Source organism: Chiloscyllium punctatum, chromosome 11 (genome assembly GCF_047496795.1).
Source record: "Chiloscyllium punctatum isolate Juve2018m chromosome 11, sChiPun1.3, whole genome shotgun sequence".
In the NCBI taxonomy this organism is placed as follows: Eukaryota; Metazoa; Chordata; class Chondrichthyes; order Orectolobiformes; family Hemiscylliidae; genus Chiloscyllium; species Chiloscyllium punctatum.
Window position 1 is genome coordinate 102,127,440 of NC_092749.1, and position 24,609 is coordinate 102,152,048.

The window sequence follows — 24,609 nt, forward strand, 5'->3', positions numbered from 1 at the left end:
CAACACATTTTCAGCTCTGATCTCCAGCAACTGCAGTCCTCACTTTCTCCTTAGTTTAATAATACCCTTTCTACATCAGGGTGGCCAGAATTGCACACAGTACTCCTGAAGTGTCCTCAGCAACGTCCTGTATAATCACAACATGATGTCCCAACTTCTGTACTCAAAGGTCTGAGCAATGAAGGCAAGCATGCTAAATGCCTTCTTAACCCTCCTGTCTATTTGTAATGCAAATTTCAAGGAATTACCCTACCTGAATCCCTAGTGTTCTACAACCACTACCCAGGGCCCTATCATTAAAGTCATCTCCTTGTTTGTGTTATCAAAATGCAATACCTCCCATTTACCCAAATTAAACGTCATCTGCCACTCCTCAGCTCATTGGCCCAATTGATCAAGACCTCTTTGTAATCTTCTTCGCTGTCCACTGTACCATCAATTCTGGTGCCATCTACAAACGTACTTACCATGCCCTCCTACAAATTCTCATCCAAATTATTTATATAAATGACAGGCAAAAATGGATCCAGGACCAGCGAAGCAATCGTACAGTTCAATGCTACTTTCACAAGCGGTAGCTCACGGTTTAATTGATGGATAAGTACTTAGGTCATATAATGCCAACTCTAGCATCCGACAGCAAAAGCAGACCGATTACCATGACACGTATTTCCATATTTGTGTAATTATACAGCTTTCATACTTTGTTTAAGTATTACATCATTAAAAAGTCGCTGAACGTTCCTGCTAACTTCAGGGTTTATAATGTGTAACTTTCCAACGTTCAGACTAAATTTTCGATGGGAGTAGAGTGGACCCTGTCGAAGTGAGGTGAGTGTTTCGGGAGGATGGGGGAACTGCATGTACTGAAACAAAAGCCTGCATTAGCTGGCAAAAAAAATGTTATTTCTTAGAACGGGATGGTGATTGGGGGCTGTGCTACTGTCAGCATCGATATATACCCGGGCGTTTTATGCTTTCGCGAATTGCAATCGCAATTTCTAGCAATGCAGTAACTGCTGCCCTCCCTCCTGACATTGAGGAGTTGCCAAAAAGGCGGAATGTCTGGGAGCGGAATGAATCATTTCTGCTACAGGCCAGCCAATGGGGAGAGGAGAGAGCCAGCGACAGACTAATGAGAACTGCGCAGCGTGACCATCCAGACTGACGTGGAAAAACGCGTAAAATTGATCTGGACTAACTACAGCCTCTAGGATATACAAATTTGCCCTAATCGGGTGAAGATCACCTTGTGCCTAGCTTGCAGCCCCGTCTGAATATTGTTCCCTTCCCACTCGACTGCTCCAGTGACGGAAAAGCATTGTGTGTGTGTGTGTTTTGTATGTGTTTGTGTCTATCCGTCTGTGTGTGTGTGTGTGTGAGAGAGAGAGAGAGCACGGCTACAGCCTCTTAGCTCAACTCCATTTCCCAGGTCAGACGATACCAAGAAAAGGGGAAAAAAAGCTATCAGCCATTGCAAAAGGAGGATTGTTATTTTCTCTCTCTCTCTCTCTCTCTCTGTCACCCCTCCTTCCCCTCCCCCTGCAAACTCAAAAAAGAAAGATTGCGGAATACTTCTCGCTTCGTTGGGCGATGGGTAAGCAGCGAACTCGTATTCGCATGGTTCAGTGGCGTGAGTTTGATAACAGAGCAGGGAACTTGCTCTGTACACGCGAAGGATCAGAACTGGGGCGAGAGAATTCTCGCCGCTGAGTGATTAGACTTCGAGGGACGTTTTTACAATTGGGAAGTGGGGGGAAAGGGCAAAACTGGCCCGATTGTTTGATTACAAAGGTTGCGGTATTGGCAAATATTGAAGGGGGGAGGGGGGAGAGCTGAGATTAATGGCAACAGTCTGAATTACAAACGGATAGGACCTGTTTCCGAGAAATAAAGTAGTCTCTGTGTTTTGCAGCGTTATAAATGTTCATGGTATGGGAAGAGGGGAAATCTAACATAATTGGAGGGGTGTTGATAATATGGAAATACTAGAGCCCAAAATGCACCACTTTATTGTTAATTATAAGCCCCCACCCGCGTGTACTTGCGTCGCAAGCTGGAGTTTTTCATTTCCCTCAAAACTTGCCGGAGGAGCTCTCTGCCGCAGGCCGTTTAGTTAAATATTACTTTGTTCTCTCTTCCCGTTCCTACCTTCCTGCCCCCGCAGATCAGACGTACGGAGAGGTCAACCAGCTGGGGGGCGTCTTCGTGAACGGGAGACCCCTGCCCAACGCCATCCGCCTGCGGATAGTGGAACTGGCTCAGTTGGGCATTCGGCCGTGTGATATCAGCCGCCAGCTGCGGGTCTCCCACGGCTGCGTGAGCAAGATCTTGGCCCGGTACAACGAGACGGGCTCCATCCTGCCGGGAGCTATAGGAGGCAGCAAGCCCAGGGTCACCACCCCGACCGTGGTGAAGTACATCAGGGAATACAAGCAGGGGGACCCGGGCATCTTCGCCTGGGAGATCCGGGACCGGCTGCTGGCGGACGCGGTCTGTGACAAGTACAACGTGCCCTCGGTCAGTTCCATCAGCAGGATCCTTCGCAACAAGATCGGCAACCTGTCCTCAACCTCCGGTCACTACGAAGCCCACAAGCAACTGACCCCCCAGGCCGCTCTGCCTTACAACCCTCTCTATCAGTACTCCTACCCCGGGCACATGTCCCCGGCCGCTACCAAGGTGGGCAGCTCCGCCGGCGTCCCGGTGCCCGGCCACGTTGGCATCCACAGGACCTGGCCGTCCGCTCACTCCGTCACCAACATCCTCGGGCTCAGAAGCATCGTCGAGCAGACAGGTGAGTGCTGCTTCCAACACCCCTCTCTTGGTTTTCCAACGGCCTGAAACGGGGCAGAAGCAAGGAAAGATTGGGGCCGCGTTGTGTTTAAAAAATTACAAATGGACACACACACACATACACACACAAAACATAAACATTTTGATAGCATATCCGGGATTGATTTGTGATCCTGCTTCTCTTTAGTCAAGCGAAAATGCGCCTATCACCAATAAACCTACAATTGTAATAAAAAGCAGCGAATGACAGATCTATGATTACAGCAGATATTTGCCAAAACACATTAATGGATGTAATATGCATGGATCTTGTCATCACTGGACGACTGGCCAAGAGGAACAGGTCACAGCACAGCATCTAATATTTGTTCTCAGTCAATCCATCCTCTAGGCCTCTCCTGTAACCTGTCAATAGCTTAAAATTAAATTGAGCCACTTCTCCGAGTATAATAATGGGTGACATTCCTCCGACTAACATTAAACAACAAAGCTTTCCCCCTCTGTTTCCTCATCTGTCCCTCTCTGCGTAGGAAGCGCCCTTGCGGCCTACACTTCCCACTTTATCTGAACCCCGTGTCCCTTCCTTCTTGCAGGCTTTTCACAAACAAAAACAAGAACCAATTTTTTTTATAACTGAAGTTTAAACTCAATGCAATCCGTTGTTAGTGTTTTTTTTTCTCTCCCGTGGAAGACGAGAAAAAGTGCATTAAAATAAAAAGTCTAGAAGCAACGTTGAATGTTGATAGATTGCGGAACTCGCCCGAGACAATACTCTTCAATGTTAACAGTGTGCTGCAGAGCCAGCCCTGTACAGTATTTGCTGTTTCGTTTTGGTCGAGCGGAGTGATATATAATAGGCCTGCCTTCATTTCTACCAACCCACTGCATTTGAACGGCTTCTGACAATCTAAACAACACAAGTCGTACAGATAAATTGTCTTTTTTTTTAAAAAAAGCATAGCTTTATACATGAACACGCATGCATGACATGAATAGTGCTATTAAAGACTCTGCCTGGGAGAGAGGAAGATTGTGGTTAAAATGCATTTGGAGAGAAATCCAATTCAATGTTACAGCGACATTTCCACCGCACCAAGGAATGAAAATACAACTCGGATTCTGTCTATTACAGGGTACGCGAAAGGTGACAGCGGTGTTCACGCGCAATGATAGTTTTTTTTGTTCTTGTTTTTTTTAGCCGTTCACGGTGGAACGGAGACTTCCGTCTATCAAACCAAAATGGAAGATTGGAACAACGTCAATCGGGCTGCTTTCTCATCAACTCAAAGTGTCAACGGGATTGAGAAGCAGGCGATAGACCCGGATCTAAAATACCCTCAGGTACTGACCTACACCCACCCCTACTCCCCTCCCCACATGTTTTCACATAATGAGTGATGCCTTCCTATTCTCTCTGTCTCACTGTGTGCCTCTCGCTCTGATAGCAACTAAACAGTAAAAACAAACTCCGTGTTTGTTGTATTCCAGCCTCCGTCTGGCTTGCCAGCTGTGAGCAGTTTTGTTCCTGCATGCGCCGTGGGCCCTTACCCCTCGTCCAACCAAGTGCCGGGTTATGGAGTATACAGTGGCCCTGGCGCCGGCTACATGAGTGGACATCACTGGCAGTCCCAGAGCAGCGGCCTCTCCCAGTCGGCAGGCCCCGGGATTACCGTGCACGGAGGAGACATTCACGCACCAATGCCCTTCAAACACCTCTCAGCCAGAGAAGGTAAATGGCTTTGCTCGTTAACACGGGGCCACGGTCCATTTCCTTAAAACAAACCGAAATAATACTGAGTCGGACCGATCGAAAGCAAAAATGAGGGTGTTTTCATGACACCTGGAATGAAACAAAAGTAGCTGATTGAAAAAAAAAGGGCAAATTTCTTAGTGCATCTTTCCAGGTAAGAATTGTTAAATCGAAGTTAAAAACAAGTGATACGGTTTCCTTTTGATACCAGGGCCCATTCGCGTAATGCAGAGCAATAGAGTGAAATAGCTGTTTGTCAGAGCACCATGTAAGTGACAGGAAAGTGAATTTGTGGAGTTTCAGCGGGTCTCAAAGTGCATTTTCCATGTAAGAAGCAGCCATTCCCCCTCTTTGAAGTTGTTCAATGTGCCCTTTTCAGTCAAGGGACCGCGTTTCTGTGGCGGCGGCTTTGCTGCAAAATGCGTTTGCTTTCATTCGACTCTGGGAATGTTGCTTATTGCTCTTGGAACAGTTACAATCTAAAGGCAATTATATTTTCCAAAAGCTGCTTTTGTTTCATTCTAGAGACCCACCAATCTATACATACGGTGCGCAGAGGCAGCCTATAAGGAGCTGTGTTTCTGTGGTTTGATGTTGGACTCTCACGTAGTATTTCAGCTGAAAATGACAAGGTGTGCATTATTGATTCATAAGTTTTTGTGCTTTTTTTGTACCCTATTATCAGTCAGACGTTGCTCAGCGGCTACTGCTAGTTAAGAATCAGTCTTTAATCAATTCGAGAAACTTGAATAGAGTTGAGCTTTCATTCCAAACTCTTATTGTGCAGACACTTAAATTTCATGACCCATGCTTGAGTCTTCTATGGAGGCAGCTGAAAGCTAAAATAGTAACGATAAAGGCAACGCCACCCATGTACTCTCAAATCTCCCAGCAGGACTGACCAGTTCAATGTAGGAGCAAATTACTGCAGATGCTGGAATCTGAAAAATATGCTGGAGATCACAGCTTGATTTCTCTCCAAGGGTGCTGCTTGACCCGCTGTGATCTCCAGCATTTTTTTTTGTTTTCTGACCAGTTCCATGCTTGTCCGGCCAGGTTCCATGCCGAGTGTAACCGTCCTAACTAAAGATGACGTTCACTTATTTTGTGATAATTCAGCTAATGAGAATATGAAGTGGATAACACGGTCATCTGACGCAGAGCTTTCCAGTTACTAAAGTGCTCCTTATCCAAGTAATTCGCTATGTTTTGAAAGCACTCCTCGCTACCCATCCAGTTACAGTTTACCCCAGACCTTTCTGCTCTCACTGTTAGTGCAGATTATCTACATGTCTTGTTGCCAATTAATAGTTTGAACTGTCTTGACATCAATTAATACTGAGCCGTCTTATTTCAAACTATATGCCCAATAATGTATTTTATTTACCTCATCTGAGAAACCATATGCATTTCTATCGATTTCCCGACATATTCAACATGTCCCAAATCAATGTTCAATTTTCCAGCACTGCTGACAAAGAACAAAAGCTCTCGCCCAAAATTCCAATTATTTCCAACCATTTGCAATATATTGTCTATAGTACTTCGCGTTTGCAGCGATAGCGTCTAGACGTGAGAACCTGCTTTAATTAGTTGAAACCAATTGGCTCTATTTATCCGGCACTATTTTTATTCCCACATTCCAGAAGAAAAAAAATCTGCTATTTAGACCTTGAGCTCTAATATTAAAAGGATTGCACTATGGTAGTTAAAAGCACATATGTGACAAGCTGCCGCAGTTTTCTGTACTGTGAATATTTAGAATTTTCCTGTGTGCATTGCAAATAGATGCTAATTGAGCTAACTGAGGTGGCAACCATAAAAAAAATATGATTTTAAGTTACGAAGTCCACTATTTCCTTTACTTTGTTTTCTCTTTGACCAGCGTTAGATTTAGGGGCTACTGTTAATGATTGAAACTGGCCCATTCACCAACGGACGACCTTTACTGGCCAAAGCCAATCCCTGCGTTTGCAGTGGGTGTCGGAGCTGCCTTTGATTTCTGTGGTCAAATCAACGCAGAGTTCGTTAAAAACATCTGGTCATATTGAATGTGACAATTCGCAAATGCAAAAATAAAATGCATGTTAGATTTTAAAAAAGAAGTCAGTGGAGTTAGGACTGACAGACAGAGGAAATATTGAAGGTCAGACAAATGAAGCAACGCTTTGAATTTGAAACTTTTGAGCAAATGAACTGTTTTTGTATTCGCAAGCACCAAGAAATTGGGTGGGTAAGGCAGCAACTTTAACACTCCCGCGCTACAAAAGTACGTGTTTCCAAATGTTTAAATGTAGTGCTGGGTTCAATTTGCTTTTAGTTGTTGCTTCTGAATGCCTTGGTCCAATGCATTCAAGGAAAATGTGTGAATATGAACAGTAATGAAAAGGAGCTTCGAGCTCGGGCCCAGCGGCTAGTATTTAGTTTCTGTTCAGCATTCTAACCTTTAGATGATTGCATTGTCCATAAACTGCATGTGAGTTTTTTATTTGGTTGGGGTTGGGGGGCGTTTGGGATTCATAATCGAGAAAACTAGGATACATTTTGCAGTAGCAATTTAATATTTGCACAGACTACAGCAAAAATGTCAGCGAGTCCTTATAATCCAGAGGGCGCTTACTTCATTTGCAAAGTATTTAGAGCCAACTCAGATAGATGCATTCCCGCGAGAGACTCAATTTGGATGCCTCGGATACTGATAACGCTCTTTAAAAAACACACACACACAATTTATCCCAACTGCGTGGAATTGGAGTTTTGCTCTGATCTAAAGCAAACGCATCAACGACGTTGGATCTCACTGCCAATTGTCGAGTGATTTCAGGGCACGGAATTGTGGGGAGATGAGCTGACAGATATCGGGCTGCTAATCTCGAATTGCACATCTGTGCAAGAAACGATTTTCTAAGCAAATCCGGTGAACACACCGGAAGCGTGGAAGGTACATTATGACAGTGCAAAGTGAGAGTGCAGAGGGATGGCTGTTTCAGAGGATGCCACCTTGTTTTTGCCAGTTACCTGAATTTATGTCATTAAAATTATTTTAAAAACCAGATTCGTTTGCTCTGACAATTACAATGTCCTTCCCTTCGCCTGTCTGTCGTAAATTAATACTGTGGCGTAATTCCCCAGCGAGCATGCAACCCCAGGTAGCAGAGACAGACCGTCTCTCTTCAGATTAATAACGATGTGTTGGACTGGAGTGGACAAAGTTAAAAATCACACAACACCAGGTTATAGTCCAACAGGTTTATTTGGAAGCACTAGCTTTTGGAGCGCTGCGCCTTCATCAGCTGATGATTATTAACTACACAGTATTAGTAACAAAATGGGGCTACTTGACACATATATGCCATTAGGTGCCTAGTTGAATCGAATCTGGAATCACCTTCGCTCTGTCATGTTGGCGAACTTGCCTGGCTACAGAGTCCACAGGAACTAGAGTTCGACTCTTGCGCTGGGCAGAGGTAGCCAATTCTGAATTTTCCCCTTCCACATCTCAGTGTCTCACTTTCCAACCACAAATCAATGCTGTCCTTTCGATCCTCACGAGGGGAGATATATTTTTTGATATTGTTTCATTTTCCTGAAAACAACGTGTCGGCCTCGTTTTGCCTCCATTAAACAAATCGACTCGTTTTCCGAGTAAATAGGTTAACACCAGAATAAACGTGAAACACCGTGTGTTAGTTGATAATAGAAACAGTTAAATGAAAAGCGGCAGAAACACGAAAATACTGGAACTGCACAGCAAGACAGTTAATATCCACCAGAGTTAAAAAATCACACAACACCAGGTTATAGTCCGGGCTATAACCTGGTGTTGTGTGATTTTTAACTTTGTACACCCCAGTCCAACACCGGCATCTCCAAATCATAATATCCACCAGGTTAACATTCCCATAGAGACGCTGACTCTCTTGTTTGATACTAAATGTGAATACCAGTCTCAATGCAGACTCAGATCTGGGCATTTCACGCAGATGCAGCTGTTTTAAAATCAGATACCAAACACAAAAAAATGCCGCAGCAAAGGGCTCTTTCGATTATTAAGAAAATATTTGCAACCACATTGGGGATTAACCTATAAATTCAATTTTAGCTTTGAGATCCAGTTTCCATATTTGCTGAATAGTTACATTTTATTGAGGAAAGGGATACCGTGTGTTCTAATCAGTATTTCCAATGACAGTATTTCCAATTCTAATAAGTTACCATTCTGAACACGCGAAATGTACAGCTTTTGGGGCAAAGTAATTTGAATAATATCAAGATATTTGCTGGCACACGAATATAAAGGAATCTTAATGAATTCTCCTTATTAAGTGCTTTGGTCATCCTTGCCTCGTTCAGTTCAAGTTTCAGATAATTTGATGTATTGTGAACTAAGAGCTAAAATAAAACAAAGCTGCTTTGTCTGAGTGAGCAACTCTCAGGTCTGAATTGTCAAGGCTTTTTATTCCGCTGTCTCCCTGCTTTTCTTTCAGCGTCAGAGAGAAAACCCGCGAGCCCTGTTAACAAACCCCCTGAAACTCTTAGCAGTGCGCACGGCCTCTCAATCCCAGCCTCCAGCACGTAAAAGACAGCCCCCCTCTCCCACCACACACTTAACTCCGAGCGTAACACCAACGATGGTGCCCTCTTTCAAGAAACAAACGGAGTTCCACAGGAGATCGAATGAACGATAAAAGCTTCCTTCCAGGAACTTTGGGTCTGCTGTTTTATGTCATTTCGGTTTTAAGGAACTGTTGGGAATAATCAAAGATATTTCGAAGACTACGTGCAGCGAGGTGATGGGGTGACAGTGCTTGGATCCGCTAAAGGCATTTCTGTCCCCTTGCCGCCAGTGAATTACAATTCCTCAAGTTCAGACGCGGTGTTGGTGACGGGGAGGCCGATCTGTTTTGATCTCGTTTCATATATTTGTGAATTGTCGAGAAATCATATTTGTATTGTAGCTGATAGGAATATAAGCCATAATATAACCAAAAAAAAGAAACCGGATTTTACTGTTCATTAATGCAGGCTTCGCCCACAAATAGAATACCACCCGTTCCCATACAGGCAATGGGAGACTTCCTCAGTAATGTATAATGTGTTTGAATATAGCTTTATGAACCCAGACCCTTGGCTAACGCATACAGATACTGGTTGGCGCCACAGACCATGTGAACAAGTTGTGAACATTTTGATGTATATCCGAGACTGTAAATGTACAAATATTTTTGCCCCCCGCGGTCCATTTTATATTTTTATATTTTGAATTTAAAAATGCATTTATGTTGAAATAAAACAACCATCAAACCAGACGAGAAATGCATCATACCTCTGTGTGTGTGTGTATGTGTGTGCGTATGTGTGTGTGTATATGTGTGTATGTGTGTGTGTGTGTGTGTATATGTGTGTGTGTGTATATGTGTGTGTGTCTGTGTATGTGTGTGTGTATATGTGTGTGTGTGTGTGTGTGTGTGTATGTGTGTGTATGGGGCGACCGTTGCTTGGCATTTGCAACATTATTTGTTTCATTATTGAATTGCCAATGACAAAAAAAAACTTTTTCTTCAAGGGTCAGCAGTGAATGAGACAGAGAGAAAAAACAACCCACTTTCTTGGTGCACAGAACTCCTCACAAAAATCGTCTTATTTGGTTGTTTTTTCTCCCCCTCATTCACTTTATTCCGTACATCCGTTAGCCCAGGACTTAATTCCAATCGCCACGCCATACGACCACCGGCTATATTGACAGAATCAGCACAGCAATTACATAACATGACATTCAGAAAATAAATACGACGTGGAGGTGTTGGACTGGGGTGGATAAGGTCAGAAGTTACAGGATACCAGGCTCTAGTACAACAGGTTTATTTGAAATCGTGAGCTTTCGGAGCAGTCCTCCGAAATAACCCGATTTATTTGAAATCACGAGCTTTTGGAGCAGCACTCAGAAATAAACCTGTTGGACTATAATCTGGTGTCGTGGGAATTGTGACCCAGAAAATAAATATGTAGCACTTCAGATTTCACATTATTTAGTTTCAGCCAGACACTTAACTATTTAAAAAAAACCTTTTGTTTACTTTTGATTTGTAAAGACTGTGCACCTCCATGTATTTTGACTAGCTTCTTTGTTATTTCGCAAATGTATAGCCAATCAGACGAGAGGTTAGTGACACGATTTTTGCGAAATGCTAACAATTTTCAGAGAGTGTGATGGGAATCGTTGTAACTTTACCTAATATCTGTACCTTTCTCATGAAGCGCCCCTTTGCTTTTCTTAAAAGTTGGAACGATGACGCTAAGGCTCAGACCCGGATTGCCCTGGATTGCCCCATACAACACGTTAACAGTCAAAAGTGCTACCAAGAGTTATAATTTGTATATCGCGGTCCGTGCGCCTGTTTGAATTCATTGTTTTACATCTGTTTTATCTTCCAATGACTAAATTTCAGCGAAGCAAAGTACATAATCGCAACTAGAAGAATTAAAACAGCTCTGATAGTTTGTATTGTTTGTGATCAACCCTATCATTCCAATATCGTACTTGTCGGAAGACGTGGCCTTAAACTGTTTGTGTTTATCACTTTGGATACAGACCTCTGGTTTATACGATATCTGTGCTATCGGAAGCTCCCACTAGCAATTAGCAGGTTTTAGCATTCTGTGATTATATGAAAAGCATCTGCGTTGATGATATGAAAATTTTGGTTTAATTTATGAATGTCCACAATTCAAAAAATCCTCCAGTGTACATCTGCTGCATTTCACTTGACAGAAGTTGTACAAACCTTCCTACTCACAGATTCAGATTGTGCTACCTCTTCCGTCTGGTGTGTTATTCACAATTCGTATAATCCAACATTCTTCCAATAACGACCAATATAAATTACGATTGACGCTTCTTAAAAATGCTTGTTCTCATACTTGCTAATTGTTGATGTAAGTACCATCAGAAAACCCCTTCTTAAATGTGACAGATATCCAAATCGTTTCAGATTTTAGGAGAAAATTAGAGTTAGATTTTTTTCTTTTGACAGCATCATTTACATAATCTCACAGTAACGCTTTGTTGTGAGAATTTCTGGCAGATTCGACCAGGGAACGGGGTAAGCTGAAATGTGCCTTCCAACAACAAGTATTAGTGGTGTTCTGCATGGAGGCATGTCCTAGCGGGGTAGCACTGCTACTAATGTTCAGTAACATACGAAATGAAACGTTTCCACAACTGACATGACAATTTGCCGCATGTTAAAATACGTGCATACTGTCTGAAAAGTAAATGTGCTAGCCTTGTTTAAATAAGGAGTACTGTTACATAAAATAGAATATAGCTATAGCTGGGTGGGGAGTCCAGAACTAAAAGATTTAAGGTGAGAGGGGAAAGATATAAAAGGGACCTAAGGGGCAACCTTTTCACACAGAAGGTGGAACGCGTATGGAATGAGCTGCCAGAGGAAGTGGTAGAGGCTGGTACAGTTACAACATTTAAAAGGCATCTGGATGGGTAGATGAATAGGAAGGGTTAAAAGGGATATAGGCCAAGTGCTGGCAAATGGGACTAGATTAGATTCGGATAACTGGTCGGCCTGGACGAGTTGGATCGAAGGGTCTGTTTTCGTGCTGTACATCTCTATGTCTCCATGACTATCATTGGCAACAGACGAATCATGATGACATCTGGCGCTGCTTGAGGTGAGAACTAATCAAAAGCAATGACAACCTTTCTTTTCCTGAAGTTGTTAACCTTCATTTAAAGAGCTCTGTGAGTTGGAAACAGGCGTTGCAGGAAGCTCAGGCACATATAATCATTTCTGGGCTAACTTACAAATCCACCAGACGTAAGCATGCCTGGCTGGATATTGTTTTTCAGATTCTTTAAGCTGAAGGTATAAAGCAGTTTGCAGCTGGGAAGTTAGAAGGATGGCTCATTTAAGTTGACGTCCAGCGAGACTGTCAGAACAAGGTTTGGGAAGGTCTGCTCTGCCCAAATCTTGTTGTAAAAGGTTTTATTCAAGCGAATAAACCTTGGTTTAAAATAAATCCTTGTTTGCAAAATCCTCCATGCCTCAGCCCTCTCTATCTTTATAATGTGTTCCAACTCCACATATCTTCAATATATCATGACACTTCAATGATGTTACCAGGTCCCAGTTACCTGGGACCTGAAGTCTGGAATACCCTCCCTGCACCTTTTTACCGTTCTCCTCCTTAAAACCTATCTTTTTGATAAAGCTTTTGGGCACATGCTGTCTCATTGCGTGGCATGGCATCATATTTTATTTTATAGTGCTCCTGTGAAATGCCTAGGGACATATTCTTATCAGAGATGCTGTATAAATGTAAGTTGTTGGTTTGTGAAAATTTATGTTCCCCCACTGCAGTGTGCCTATAATAACTTTGTTAGCTGGGGTTAAGACTCCTACTGTTATGCATGCAGCATTTAATATTACCTTGAGCTCCATAGATTATGCTATTCACATTGTACAGAAAATTCTGGCCACACAATAAAAGCATTATAATTATTTTGAAGTATTTGCCAAATATTCAATATTATATGCTTTTCTCTCTACCGAAAATACTTTATTATTTTCCGGTGCTTAGCATAATAAACCACAGCTGTATTTTAGGATTTAAATAATGTCAGCTAGGAAGAAGACGTGAAACTGTTTCTTTTATACTTAGTTACAATGTTTGATTAATCTTTAATCAATTTGAACAGATATGAGCCCACAACCTACTACTGTTGCAATACTGCTCTGGTAGGTTGATGGGGTTGAAGCACAATGCTGGGAGATGGTAGCATTTAATTGCATGTTGCTTTAACTACATCTGATTTGGAAGTTCTTGGCTATGGTACAGGCTTTGCAAAATGTCAATTTCCAAGTCGATAAATCCCTTATTTTAAGCACAAAATTCGCTAAAACGTATATTTGAAAAATCAAGCAATAATAATGGGGAAAACTTCGTGTGAACTAAATATGGGCAATAATAAAGCTTCTATCTTTCATCAGATTAATTCAGGTCAATAGAAATGTTGTAGGAAGTATGAAGTGTTTTAAAACATGTGGTCTAACATTTCATTCCTAACATTAGCTATTTTAAATACTGGGCTCCTACACATGCCATATAACACTTAATTGATGAAAAGTGATACCACAATTCATAATTTATAGCATTTTACACATTCTCTTCATTATTTTTGCAAAATAAGTTACTTATTTTATTTTTGCCTTTAAAAGTTACATTGACGATTGCTTTCTCTTTCAGCCTGTGGACCATAGTTACACTGTCTTATATTTCTGATTAGGGAAGCAGGCATTCTATCATATCAGCACATTGGTGAGAGTGAGAGGACAGAGTATTATTCACGTTGAACAGTCCGATCATATATCGTCCTTGTGTCTGCCAATATAATATATTTGCATAGACCCCATAAACATTTCAACCATCTCACTGACATTTTTATTACTTCTCCATTAACCATCACGACATTTGCCTCTGTCATACAACATGAAAATGTATTATAAGTCAAAAGCATTGGGTTAACGTATTTGAATGTTTCCAGGGACAGCAGAAATACACAAAACATACGAATTAATTGAATGTAAATGAAAACTTTGGAGTTCAACAATTAAACTCGATTGTTCTCCTACACTGGAAAATGTAGCAAATATTTCTCGTTGTGAAAGTTATCATTCAGTTCACCATTTTCAATTATTGTCAATTATTGATTTATATTGTTTAGAACATGGGAATGTGAGGATTATGCACTGAGAATTGTTACACATATGAGGTTTAAGATCTGAAGAAGTCTTATTACTTGTTAAACGTTAACTGTTTCACTCTCCACAGATACTGCTAGACTTGGTGAATTTCTCCAACACTTTCTGTTATTATTGCAGGGTTTATAAGATTGTTGTGTTTCAGTCCTCTCTGCTTAATTTGGGGTACGAAGGACGGATGAATGGGGTCATGTGATCTGTTAAGAATTCTGGTCCATAACAAGTTTGTGTGGCTTGATTGCTCAAAATTATAGAGGAAGGCCAGGTTTTCTGACTGTGAAGAAAGTACAAGATATTCACATTTGCAAGCACTGACCAGATGGGCCGTGCTGATGTGGATAGACTGCTGTTTTTCAGTTCCGAGGAGGCACTAGAATTGTTAGATTTTGTAAATGGTTACAATTTATCCAAAAAGAGTTGAGGTGTGCATGTGAAAACTACCGAACATTAATACCTGGATATAAGGCGCATGCGATTTGCATTGGTTCCCCAAATACACCAAAGTTCACAGACAAGGTCAATTTGCACGAATCAGAGACAGAGCAAGAGAGAGACAGAGGCAATATGTTTCTGTCATCCACCAGATAAAATGTGCGAAGGAGCTTTAACTGGGCTTCAAGAGATTCCAGTCACAGACGTTTAAACGAAGCTGGCAAATTTAAATAGCTTGAGGTAGAGGGAAGGATCCTCAGACCATACAGGAAAATCAGTTTAGGAATAAAAGCTACTAAGCTAGATCAAGAAAAAAAAGAAGCAAGAATCAGTTTGGATCAGTTCCCGATGAATGAAGCGGTACTTAAAGGAAGACGTAGAAAGCAATTTGTTTGTTAATTTAAATACTAATTAGGGAATCTTTTCGACTGTTTAGCATACAAATTGCCTGCTGAAATAATGCCCTGTCAATGTTGTATTTAGTTTGCGTATTGTAGGTAAAGGTCTTGATATTTTACATCAAGTTAGGAAACCCTTCAGCTACTCAGCGAAAGTTTCAATTTCCTTCAAGCAGTTATCAGTCTCTCTGGGGATTGTAACAGAATCCAAAGTGTGCTTTGTACAAATGCAGTCTCTGAAAATTGGAACATCTGAACGGGAATGTTCTGCTCAACGCAATGTTAAAATACTACAACAATATTTTTTCTTTTGATAATATTTTCCGTGAAGCAGTCAAACTTTTACGTGCTATTTCACTACTTAGTATCTCTCCTAATACTTTACATCTTTAAATTGAGTAATGATTCAGTACAACAGTGCAGTATTGTCTGTATAGACACTAAGCCATTACGGCACAGCAGGATGCTATGAATGTTACTTTTCGTACTGTTTAACCATATAACTGCCCCAGAAGAACATCCCGCCACGAAATTAAAACATTTCAATATTGGGCCAGTCACTTTGTGTCCCCTGCCTGTGGCAAAGTTAAATCATTTCCTCCTGATCTTCAGGCTTTCCGATTGCCAGATTTTATTGCCTTCTTATCTACCCACATTGTCGATGGATAAATGTTTGCATGCATGTGATATTACAATGAAAGAAAGGAACAAGCCAAGTCATATGTCACGTTCATTTGCATGCACATGCATAGAATAAATTTCCAAGAAAATGCAATTGAAATTTGCTATTGTTTTTATATAGCTTTGGAAACATAATCAAAATAGAGTGGTCAAGTTACAAAACAAAATCAAAATTTAGAGTATCCCTGTTATAAGGCAGTTAATGCAATTTATATTTTGAGAAGTAAACACTCCATAGTTTCATTAGTTAGAATCATATTTGTTATTGGCTGATCAAACATTTTTGGCTATCTCTGATACAGAAGCACGTCAAACGAAATCCATTTAAAGTGGCTAGTATGGAGTTATATACTGAACACATTGACACTGCTTCTCAGTCAGGGATTCTGCATCAGAGAATTTCAAATGTAACACCGAACCATCTCTGCTCATCAGCCTGTAATTGACAGAGACCATTTAAAAAAAAGATCGTTAATCGCACTTTAAGGTAGTTGATCTTGAAACATTTCAAACTTGGCTATCAGATAGGAATACCGTCAAAGTAAGTCAGTGGAAAGCGTCACATTCCTTCCATTTACAGGGCTTTTTTTTGTCTCTGTGTAGGTGGATGCAGGAACAGAAATGTAGTTCAGGAGTGAAGAGGTAATCTGACTTGGAAAGGCCAGGAGGCGAAAAGTGACAGAAATCCCCCATTGGACTTTGCGTGGGTGTCGGACACTGGCAGTGCGATGCAAAGTCCGATTTCATCAGATCATCAGATAAAAGCAAACAGTTCAGCCCGTACTTCCTCCAATATTTAAACTGACCTAGTTGTGGAGAAAAGTTCTGCACCAAGCTCCCACAGCCTGGAGTGTCAGTTGCAAAATTCTCTTTTTCCAAAAGGTTTGTTGCCCTGCGCAGTTGCTTGTCTGAGACCATTACGGCCATGTTACAGTGCACTTCATAAGACAGAGCTCGCAAGGTGTATTACGAGTTTGACAGTCATGCACATCTGAAACCACTTTGTATCAACACAAAAGCCAGAAGTGTAATGGCGGAGTAAGTGGATCATTCCCGCGCTGTTGCCACCCATCAATACTTGGACACCAAAGCAGACAGATGGGTCGAAGGAAATTTGCCTCCTCCAGTCAAGGGGGGAAAAAAATCAGCATCCAGTTGGAACGTTGGAAAAGTATTGCACCTTAGCTTGCAACTCAAATTCCCAAAAAGAAAATTAACCTTTAATTCCAGGAAAGTAATTCACAATAAAACGCTCCATTACAATTTTGTATCTTAATAGCTCTTATTATGCACCTGCGAATTACGCATTTGTGACATGTTTTCTTGCTGGCTGTTTTTTTTGTAATTTGAGGGACTACACAAGAAGGCTGTACTTTATACAGGAGGATTTATAAACTGACCAATGCAGCACCTCTGTTCAGAGTGGCTAAAGTGAAGAAAACAAAAATTAAAATCAGAACCTGCATATCTGATCGACATAATGTTTGAACAGAAATAAGAAACATTCCCACATTAAATAATTGCATATTTGTTATATTTTTGTTGTATTTATTACATGCTGAATCTAGAGTCATTAATGAGCTTCTTAAAACTGAGCTTTTCGAAATAAGATGTTCCCTTATGCTAATGCATTAAGTAATGGTTCTGAAAGAATTTTCCGCCAGAATTTTATTGCTAAAATAATTAATAATCCAAGCGTTTCAAACATGTAAACGTTGTCTTGTCTATTCCTCTCTCAGCTTTAAAAACTCAATTTCCAATGAAACAAAAAGACTTGCATTTATGTAGCACTTTTCATGACCAGTATTCAAAATATTTTATTGCCAATGAAATTCTTTTGAAATGTAATCATTATTATATTGTCGAAAATCTCGCAGCCAATTTGTACTCAATAAGTTTTGTCAAATGACAATGTGATGGCAACGAGACGATATTTGAAATCTTTCCCCCTCAGTCAGAAGAAACGAACATTTTTGCTTGCAAGTTCAAAGGCCAACCGCATAGAGTCATAGAGATGTACAGCATGGAAACAGACCCTGCAATTCAACCCGTCCATGCGACCAGATATCCCAACCGATTCTAGTCCCACCTGCCAGCACCCGGCCCATATCCCTCCAAACCCTTCCTATTCATATACCCATCCAAATGCCTCTTAAATGTTGCAATTGTACCAGCCTCCACCACTTCCTCTGGCAGCTCATTCCATACACGTACCACCCTCTGTGTGAAAACATTGCCCCTTAGGTCTCTTTTATATCTTTTCCCTCTCACCTTAAACCTAAGCCCTCTAGTTGTCAAGAACGGAGTGCCTCTGACAGATTTTGACACGACATTTACTATGAGCTACCGTGTTGGTAAGCTCCCCCTTTCGTAAGACTCAGCTTAAAATCCAATAAACAAAATCTCTCTATGACCATCGCTCGCAATGCATATGCCGCAAACGCTGAGCAGCACTGCGGCTATGCACTGGTCTCATGTGGTGTGGATAAAGAGATATTGTCCACCTCAATAAGTTGTTTTTGTGATGTTGACTGAAGGGCAAGTACTGCCTATGATGCTGGCGGCAACCCCCCTGCTCTTGTTTGAAATAGTGCCTAGGGGATCTTTCCCTTCCACTCCAGAAGGCAAATGTAGCTTTGGCTGAACATCTCATCTGAAAGGCATCACCTCTGACAGTGCATTATTCCATCTGTAATACATTGGAGCATCAGTTTTGATTTGTGTATTCAAGACTTGGGGAGGGACATGAATCAGGAATCTCATGATGCAAATGCCAAACGAGCCACAAATGAACTGAAAGAAGACTCTTCATTTGTTGACAGATAATAAGACCCATATGTTTTTATTTTGTCCTGATGATGGTATCCTTTTAAAATGAACAAGTAAGTTTCATAGGAGAAAGTGAGGACTGCAGATGCTGGAGATCAGAGTCTAGAGTGTGGTGCTGGAAAGACACAGCAGGTTAGGCAGCATCTGAGAAGCAGGAGAATCGACGTTTTGGGCATTAGCCCTTCATCAGGAATCGGTTTTATGTATTAATATTAGTATTTAATATTTAGTATTTAATATTACCTCCAAAAATGATCCAGTAAATACTTTACAAATGGTCGTTCTGCAGATATTTTGTTAGTGTCTAATTCTCTTCTCAAAATAAAATGTAACATTTTTCTACCATGAACGCATTGTGAGAAATCTCATCATTCAACAGTCTTTAGCATGTGACTTCTGACAGACGGTGCCATCTACACGACATTGAGCTATCCATAATATATTCAAAGCTTATCAACACTCTTCAACATAAATTCTTTTAACAACATCTATAAAGAAACTTGCCTGCATTGAGGTACCACAATGTAATTACACACTTCTGTTTGTGGTGGTGCTGTGGCACCTCAATTTTGAATTTCTGGGTTCCTCAAACTGTACTGCATAGAAAACCATACTCTGCCACTAATTTAATTCCTCTGTTTAACAAACTGGCATAAGTTTGTAAAAGTATCACACAGCATTAAAGACAGAATGTACATGTTTAAAATAGGGAAAGGTTTCTCCCTGGATAATCTGAGCAAACTATTCCGTACCTTCTATATTTCTCCCTCAACGTACATTTGTTCTTCACTGCTAGAAACGTTTTGAGATCTGCATTTCACTCAACCAAAGTATCTTTCATCTGGAAGTCTGACCAAGTCGAATTTCCCAGCAACCAATCAAGCTTTGTCTTCTGCTGGCTATGCATATTTTAAAGAAAATTTCCTCCAGCGCTATGCACACTTTTGCTGAACAGCATTTCCTCCAAACCACAGAAGACCATTGGAGATTAACCAATATGAACCAGAAGCCGGAAAAATTGGGAATAGACAGTAGGTTAAATACTATCTGTCGCAATGAGATAATATGATGTTTCGGCGATGCAGCGGATATGAACATCTCTGGAACCATTCTGTTTCTATTTATAAAAAAAACCCCAAAAAATCTGTGGATGTTGTGCATCCGAATTCTGAGGAAGGGTCATCCGATCTGAAATGTTAGCTCTTGATTTCTCTCCACAGATGCTACAAGACTTCCTGAGTTTTTCCAGCAATTTCTGTTTCTGGTTCTATTTTAATTGTTTGTTTTTCTGTTCAGTCAATGTGCTTTTTGAGAGGCTGATATGCGTCATAAATAGTGAAAATAAATTGATACACGTTCCTGCATTTGTAAAAGCATAATGTCGGAGGTTAGTTTAGACTTCTCACATTCCTGTCTGCAACCAAACTGCTCGGCTGAGTGAGGCAACGGGAGGGATTTGATAACTGTGATGACAGTCTTGCCCAGTGATTGGAGGAACGATCAGAGAAAGGGTTGGAAGTGAGCACAGAGGGGTGGTTTTCAGTTGACACCCCTCTTCCCGATGCTGGGTGCTTCGATTTGGCATAGAGGCGCAATGATGGCCCATTCCCCAGCTGGCGGTTCGCTAAGTGGCCTCTATAGGGGGGCCAAATTCCCCGCCTGTCACTGGATTAATACTAGAATGGTAGATTGAGGCCCTGAAGTGGTACTTCATGACCTCAACTGGCATCCAGGCATCCTCCACCCTGCCCACCTTGAGCTTTGTTTAGGGGGGAGTTAGGAAGTTGGTATGATCTCCACCCTGAAACCGCTTGCTTGCCCAAAAGACCTCGTTTGCCTTGGGAATGGGTGGGGCATTCAATCCTGTGTGTGCCATGTCCCAAACGGTGCTCAAAATTGGGCTGGGAAAATACAGTTATAATTTTGAAAGTAGACACTGCTTACCCTGTGCCATGTGATCATGAGATCATCAAATGTGTGCCACATAATTAGCTCCATATTTCCGCCCTGCAGTACCTCCTTTCGAAATCAAAGGACTGCCATTCCGCTTGCAGATTTCTTTTGAATATTTTCGCTTTAATGTAAATGGTGATGGCATCTCTTGGGAACTGGGCTTGGCAGAGTCACTGCTCTGAGCCAGCACTATGTACTTACATGGCTGGAGTACAATTGTTACAAAAGCATTGAGTTAATTATTTTCTGTATTAAAGCTCTCATCACGCTGCTGTCGTCAGTAAATAGTGGTGCCAGCAGCAGCCGTCATTTAAAGGGAAGTGGTTAAAAAAAATCACTTAAACAAACAGATGTGTAACAATTGATCAAATCTCACTGCAGATGTCTGATGGAGGGGAAGAAACCTTCTGCTTTCAGATAATGAAGCACAATTGATTTCTCCTGGTTGCATTGCTCCAAGCATTTGTATATTCATGGGATTGCAGGGCAGCCTAGCTTGGCAATGCTGCTGGCTTCTGAATCAGGAGGCTGTGAGTTCAAGTGCCACTCCAAGATTTAAGCAGAATATCAATATTGGTACAGCATTGAAAGTGCACCATTGGCAGAGGCCCTGGATTTTAGATGAAGTGTTAAACTGAGGCCCCTCTCAAGTGGAAACGAAAGTTCCTTGCATTTTTGAAAGAGCAGCAGAATTATCCTGACTGATTGTTACCATTCAATCAACATTATAAAAAATAATTTATTATGCTGCTTCTCATTGCTATTTGTTGGAATTTGCTGCACACAAATGATTGTTTTTTCCCCTAAGTTAAAGCAGTGATATAATTCTGAAGTACCTTATTGCCTTTGGAATGTCTGGTGGTCATGTATATAATTGCAATGCTTCCTTTAACATAATGATCAGGATTCCTGTATTAATAGTGTGATGATACTGTGGCTTTACGAGGTATGTTTTGTCCTGAGTTCTTTTATAAAGAGATTGGGAGACAGGTGCTGATCAGACAATGAGAAGATAAACAACTTTTGAATCTTTGGGTATTTTTTTAAAAGTTGGAACAACAGAAGCAGCCTGACTGTGTGTGGTCAACCTCCCACCCACAAAACCAGGGATTTTAGGTTTAGCTTTCAGCAGTCACTGCTAGGGTCTTGAAGAAGTGGAAGACATCTTTCCCTCTCTTGATTACAGCCAATAGCTGGGGGTTCCCTTCCCGGGCTGTTGGATTGCATGCAAGACAAATCTGTGTTTCGGATTAGGCTTTTGCCAATGATGTGTTTATGGGCTGTTACTGCATTGGAACAGTCAATTCGTAATAGTTACTGCATCTCTTATTCTGTTAAAGTTTTCCAATAGATTGAAGTTATTCCAAGTTCTTCTTTCTTTTGCTGCATTTTAACTACAGTGTTCGAATAAACTGGGTTTCACTTAACGTCGAGTAGTTTGACCAATCAAATTGCAACTGAAACACAGCACTTGACATTTACCTTTCAAATAAGAAAAAAGTTAGGGTTGAGGTTACCTTGTTCATATATTTTGAGGAAATCTGGTCTGATCTATAGCAATAATGAATGTGAAGGACGTTTGGAATTTTAATTTCAATAGAATTTGGTATTGGCTAAAGTACATGGATGTTCAGCAAACCTGTATTCCAAACATGTTGTTATGTTTCTGATTGCAATATTATCCAGGAAAAATAAGTACAAGGCAGAAAATTGAAGATGTAGGTCTGGTATGCAATTCTTGCCAATATGCTAAACATGAATCTAGACCTATCATGGGTGCAAATCAAAGTTGCATGGTAGCATATATGCTAAGCTAAAATATAACAGATCTGAGAAACAATTCTATTTGATGACTTCAACATATAGCTGTTATGTATCAAGCTGAAAAATATACCAGAAGACATAAAATGATTGACATTAAACATCTATTATCTTTATAAGCAGGCAGGATATGAAACAGAAGTTGGTTAAAAAGGCACTTCAGAAATGTAGGAGCCGGAGGAGTTCAAACAGTTGCAAAACTGCAGATTTACCCAAATGCATTTTTTAGGATCAAACCATGACAAAAGACGCATCACAAATACATAATTTTGGCAGGAAACATTGCGTGTCTAACAAGCATTTAAGAATCACTGTAAATTAGAGAACAACAATGTTTTGAAATAAATAAACTTCATCAGTTTCCATGAAATTTGAATGCACGTACTAAGTGCAATTCCGTCTTCCCTTGAACAAAGAGATACAGTTGAGAATTTTCTTATATATATTATATTACTTCTTTGTATAAACTTATTAAGTGCTTTGTACTTTATTACAGTAGTGAAACTTCAAATGTGGCCCATCCTGAGACAAATTTTAATTCACACTAGCTGTTCAGTTGCCTTTATAAATTATTTTATAGGTTTAACCTTTAAGTCCCATGTTCCCAATAATAGTATTCTGGTGGTTTTCACATTAGGGTAATTTTTTTATTTCTGGCAATTGGACTGTGGGTCTGGGTGCACTGTAAACATTAGAATTGCACATTTTGCCAACATATATTATCCATGGCCATAGGGTGGATATCCAAATTTCAACTCACAACTGAAATATTTACCAGATTTTAAAATGCTTCACATTGTCACTGGAAGGGCTTAACTGCATTTACTCACGTAGTTGACAAACTGAAGGATGACACTTGGGTACCTCCGTATATGTGCTCAAAACTTACAAGATCCTTTATAATGTCTTTTAAATTCAGATCTGCTGTAGATATTTTCTCAATTTCAGTGGCATTTGTGTTTTCTGAAAGAAATTTCTCTGGTTCAACTTTATTTGCATTGTCCTCTATCCACTTATCTGGTAACAGGGCCTGGGAGGTTTATCTTTATTCTATCAAGGAACGTGGGTACCATTGGCAATACCAGCATTTGTTGCCCTCCAATAATTGCTCTACAATTGAATGGTTTGGCAGGCCATTTTAGAGGCTAGTTAAGAGTTAACTGTATTGCTCTGGGTCTGGACTCACCTGAAAGCCAGACTAGATAAGGATGGCCTGTTTCCTTCTCCACACGACATATGGTGAGTCTGATGGATGTTTGCAAGAAATTATGACAATTGTCATGGTCAATGTTATTAAGGCTACCTTTCATTTCATTAATGGAATTTAAATTTGAGCAGTGGAATTTAAACACACATCCCCAGAGTTTTAACTCAGCTTTCAGATTGCTGGTCCAACAACATTACCAATACACCACTATCAACTCAACTTAACTTCACACTCTGATACAGGTGTAATTCTTGAATCCTTTGCATAGGGAATAGGTGAACATGAGTAGTGCCAAAGTTTGGTTCCATTTATAAACTAAATTATTAGACAAAAAGTTGAAATTCACAGAGTGACAGCTAGGAATTGTGCCACTTAGTTGGAATCTAGGTTTGTGCAATGATGTAAACTGAAGAACATGCATTGATATTCCATTGTAGTTGGTTATTTTACTTCAATATTGTAACCTCTCTCAAATCTGTTTTAAAGTTTCAGAATGTGGCACGGTGGCTCAGTAGTTAGCACAGCTGCCTCACAGCACCAGTGTCCTGGGTCTGATTCCCGCCTGTTTGTGTGGAGTTTGCACATTCTCCCCGTGTCTGCGTGGGTTTCCTCCGGGTGCTCCGGTTTCCTCCCACAATCCAAAGATGTGCAGGTCAGTGAATTGGCCATGCTAAATTGCCCACAGTGTTAGGTGCATTAGTCAGGGGTAAATATAGGGTAGGGGAATGGGTCTGGGTGGGTTTCTCTTCGGAGGGTCGGTGTGGACTTGTTGGGCTGAAGGGCCTGTTTCCACACTATAGGGAATCTAATCTAATCTAAACTGTACTACTCTCCCTTTACAGCACTGTTCTACCTGACTACCTGCATGAATGCCTCATCTCCAAAAGCATGACTGTATTTATTGGGGCTTCTGTTCTCTTTTACTTTTGACTGTAGACAACAGGGAAGCACTCAAACAGTCCA

The 24,609-nt window shown here is 40.9% G+C and overlaps 1 protein-coding gene across 4 annotated transcripts; it reads left to right on the forward strand.

The window, feature by feature from the left end:
• Positions 1 to 1,000: 1,000 nt before the first annotated feature.
• On the forward strand, positions 1,001 to 18,948 carry LOC140483279 (paired box protein Pax-1-like). 4 transcript variants are annotated; one of them, XR_011961925.1, is made up of 6 exons: positions 1,001 to 1,597; positions 2,168 to 2,797; positions 3,995 to 4,137; positions 4,285 to 4,525; positions 5,072 to 5,178; positions 16,440 to 18,948. XR_011961925.1 is itself a non-coding variant. In XM_072581429.1 (5 exons), exons 1-5 carry the CDS (start codon positions 1,594 to 1,596, stop codon positions 16,472 to 16,474), a joined length of 1,053 nt encoding a protein of 350 aa, XP_072437530.1. In that variant the 5' UTR covers positions 1,001 to 1,593; the 3' UTR covers positions 16,475 to 18,948. The 4 variants fall into 4 exon arrangements, 2 of the variants coding, with proteins under 2 accessions (XP_072437530.1, XP_072437529.1); XR_011961924.1 differs by lacking the exon at positions 16,440 to 18,948 and adding an exon at positions 9,034 to 9,848; XM_072581429.1 differs by lacking the exon at positions 5,072 to 5,178.
• The last annotated feature ends 5,661 nt before the right edge of the window (positions 18,949 to 24,609 follow it).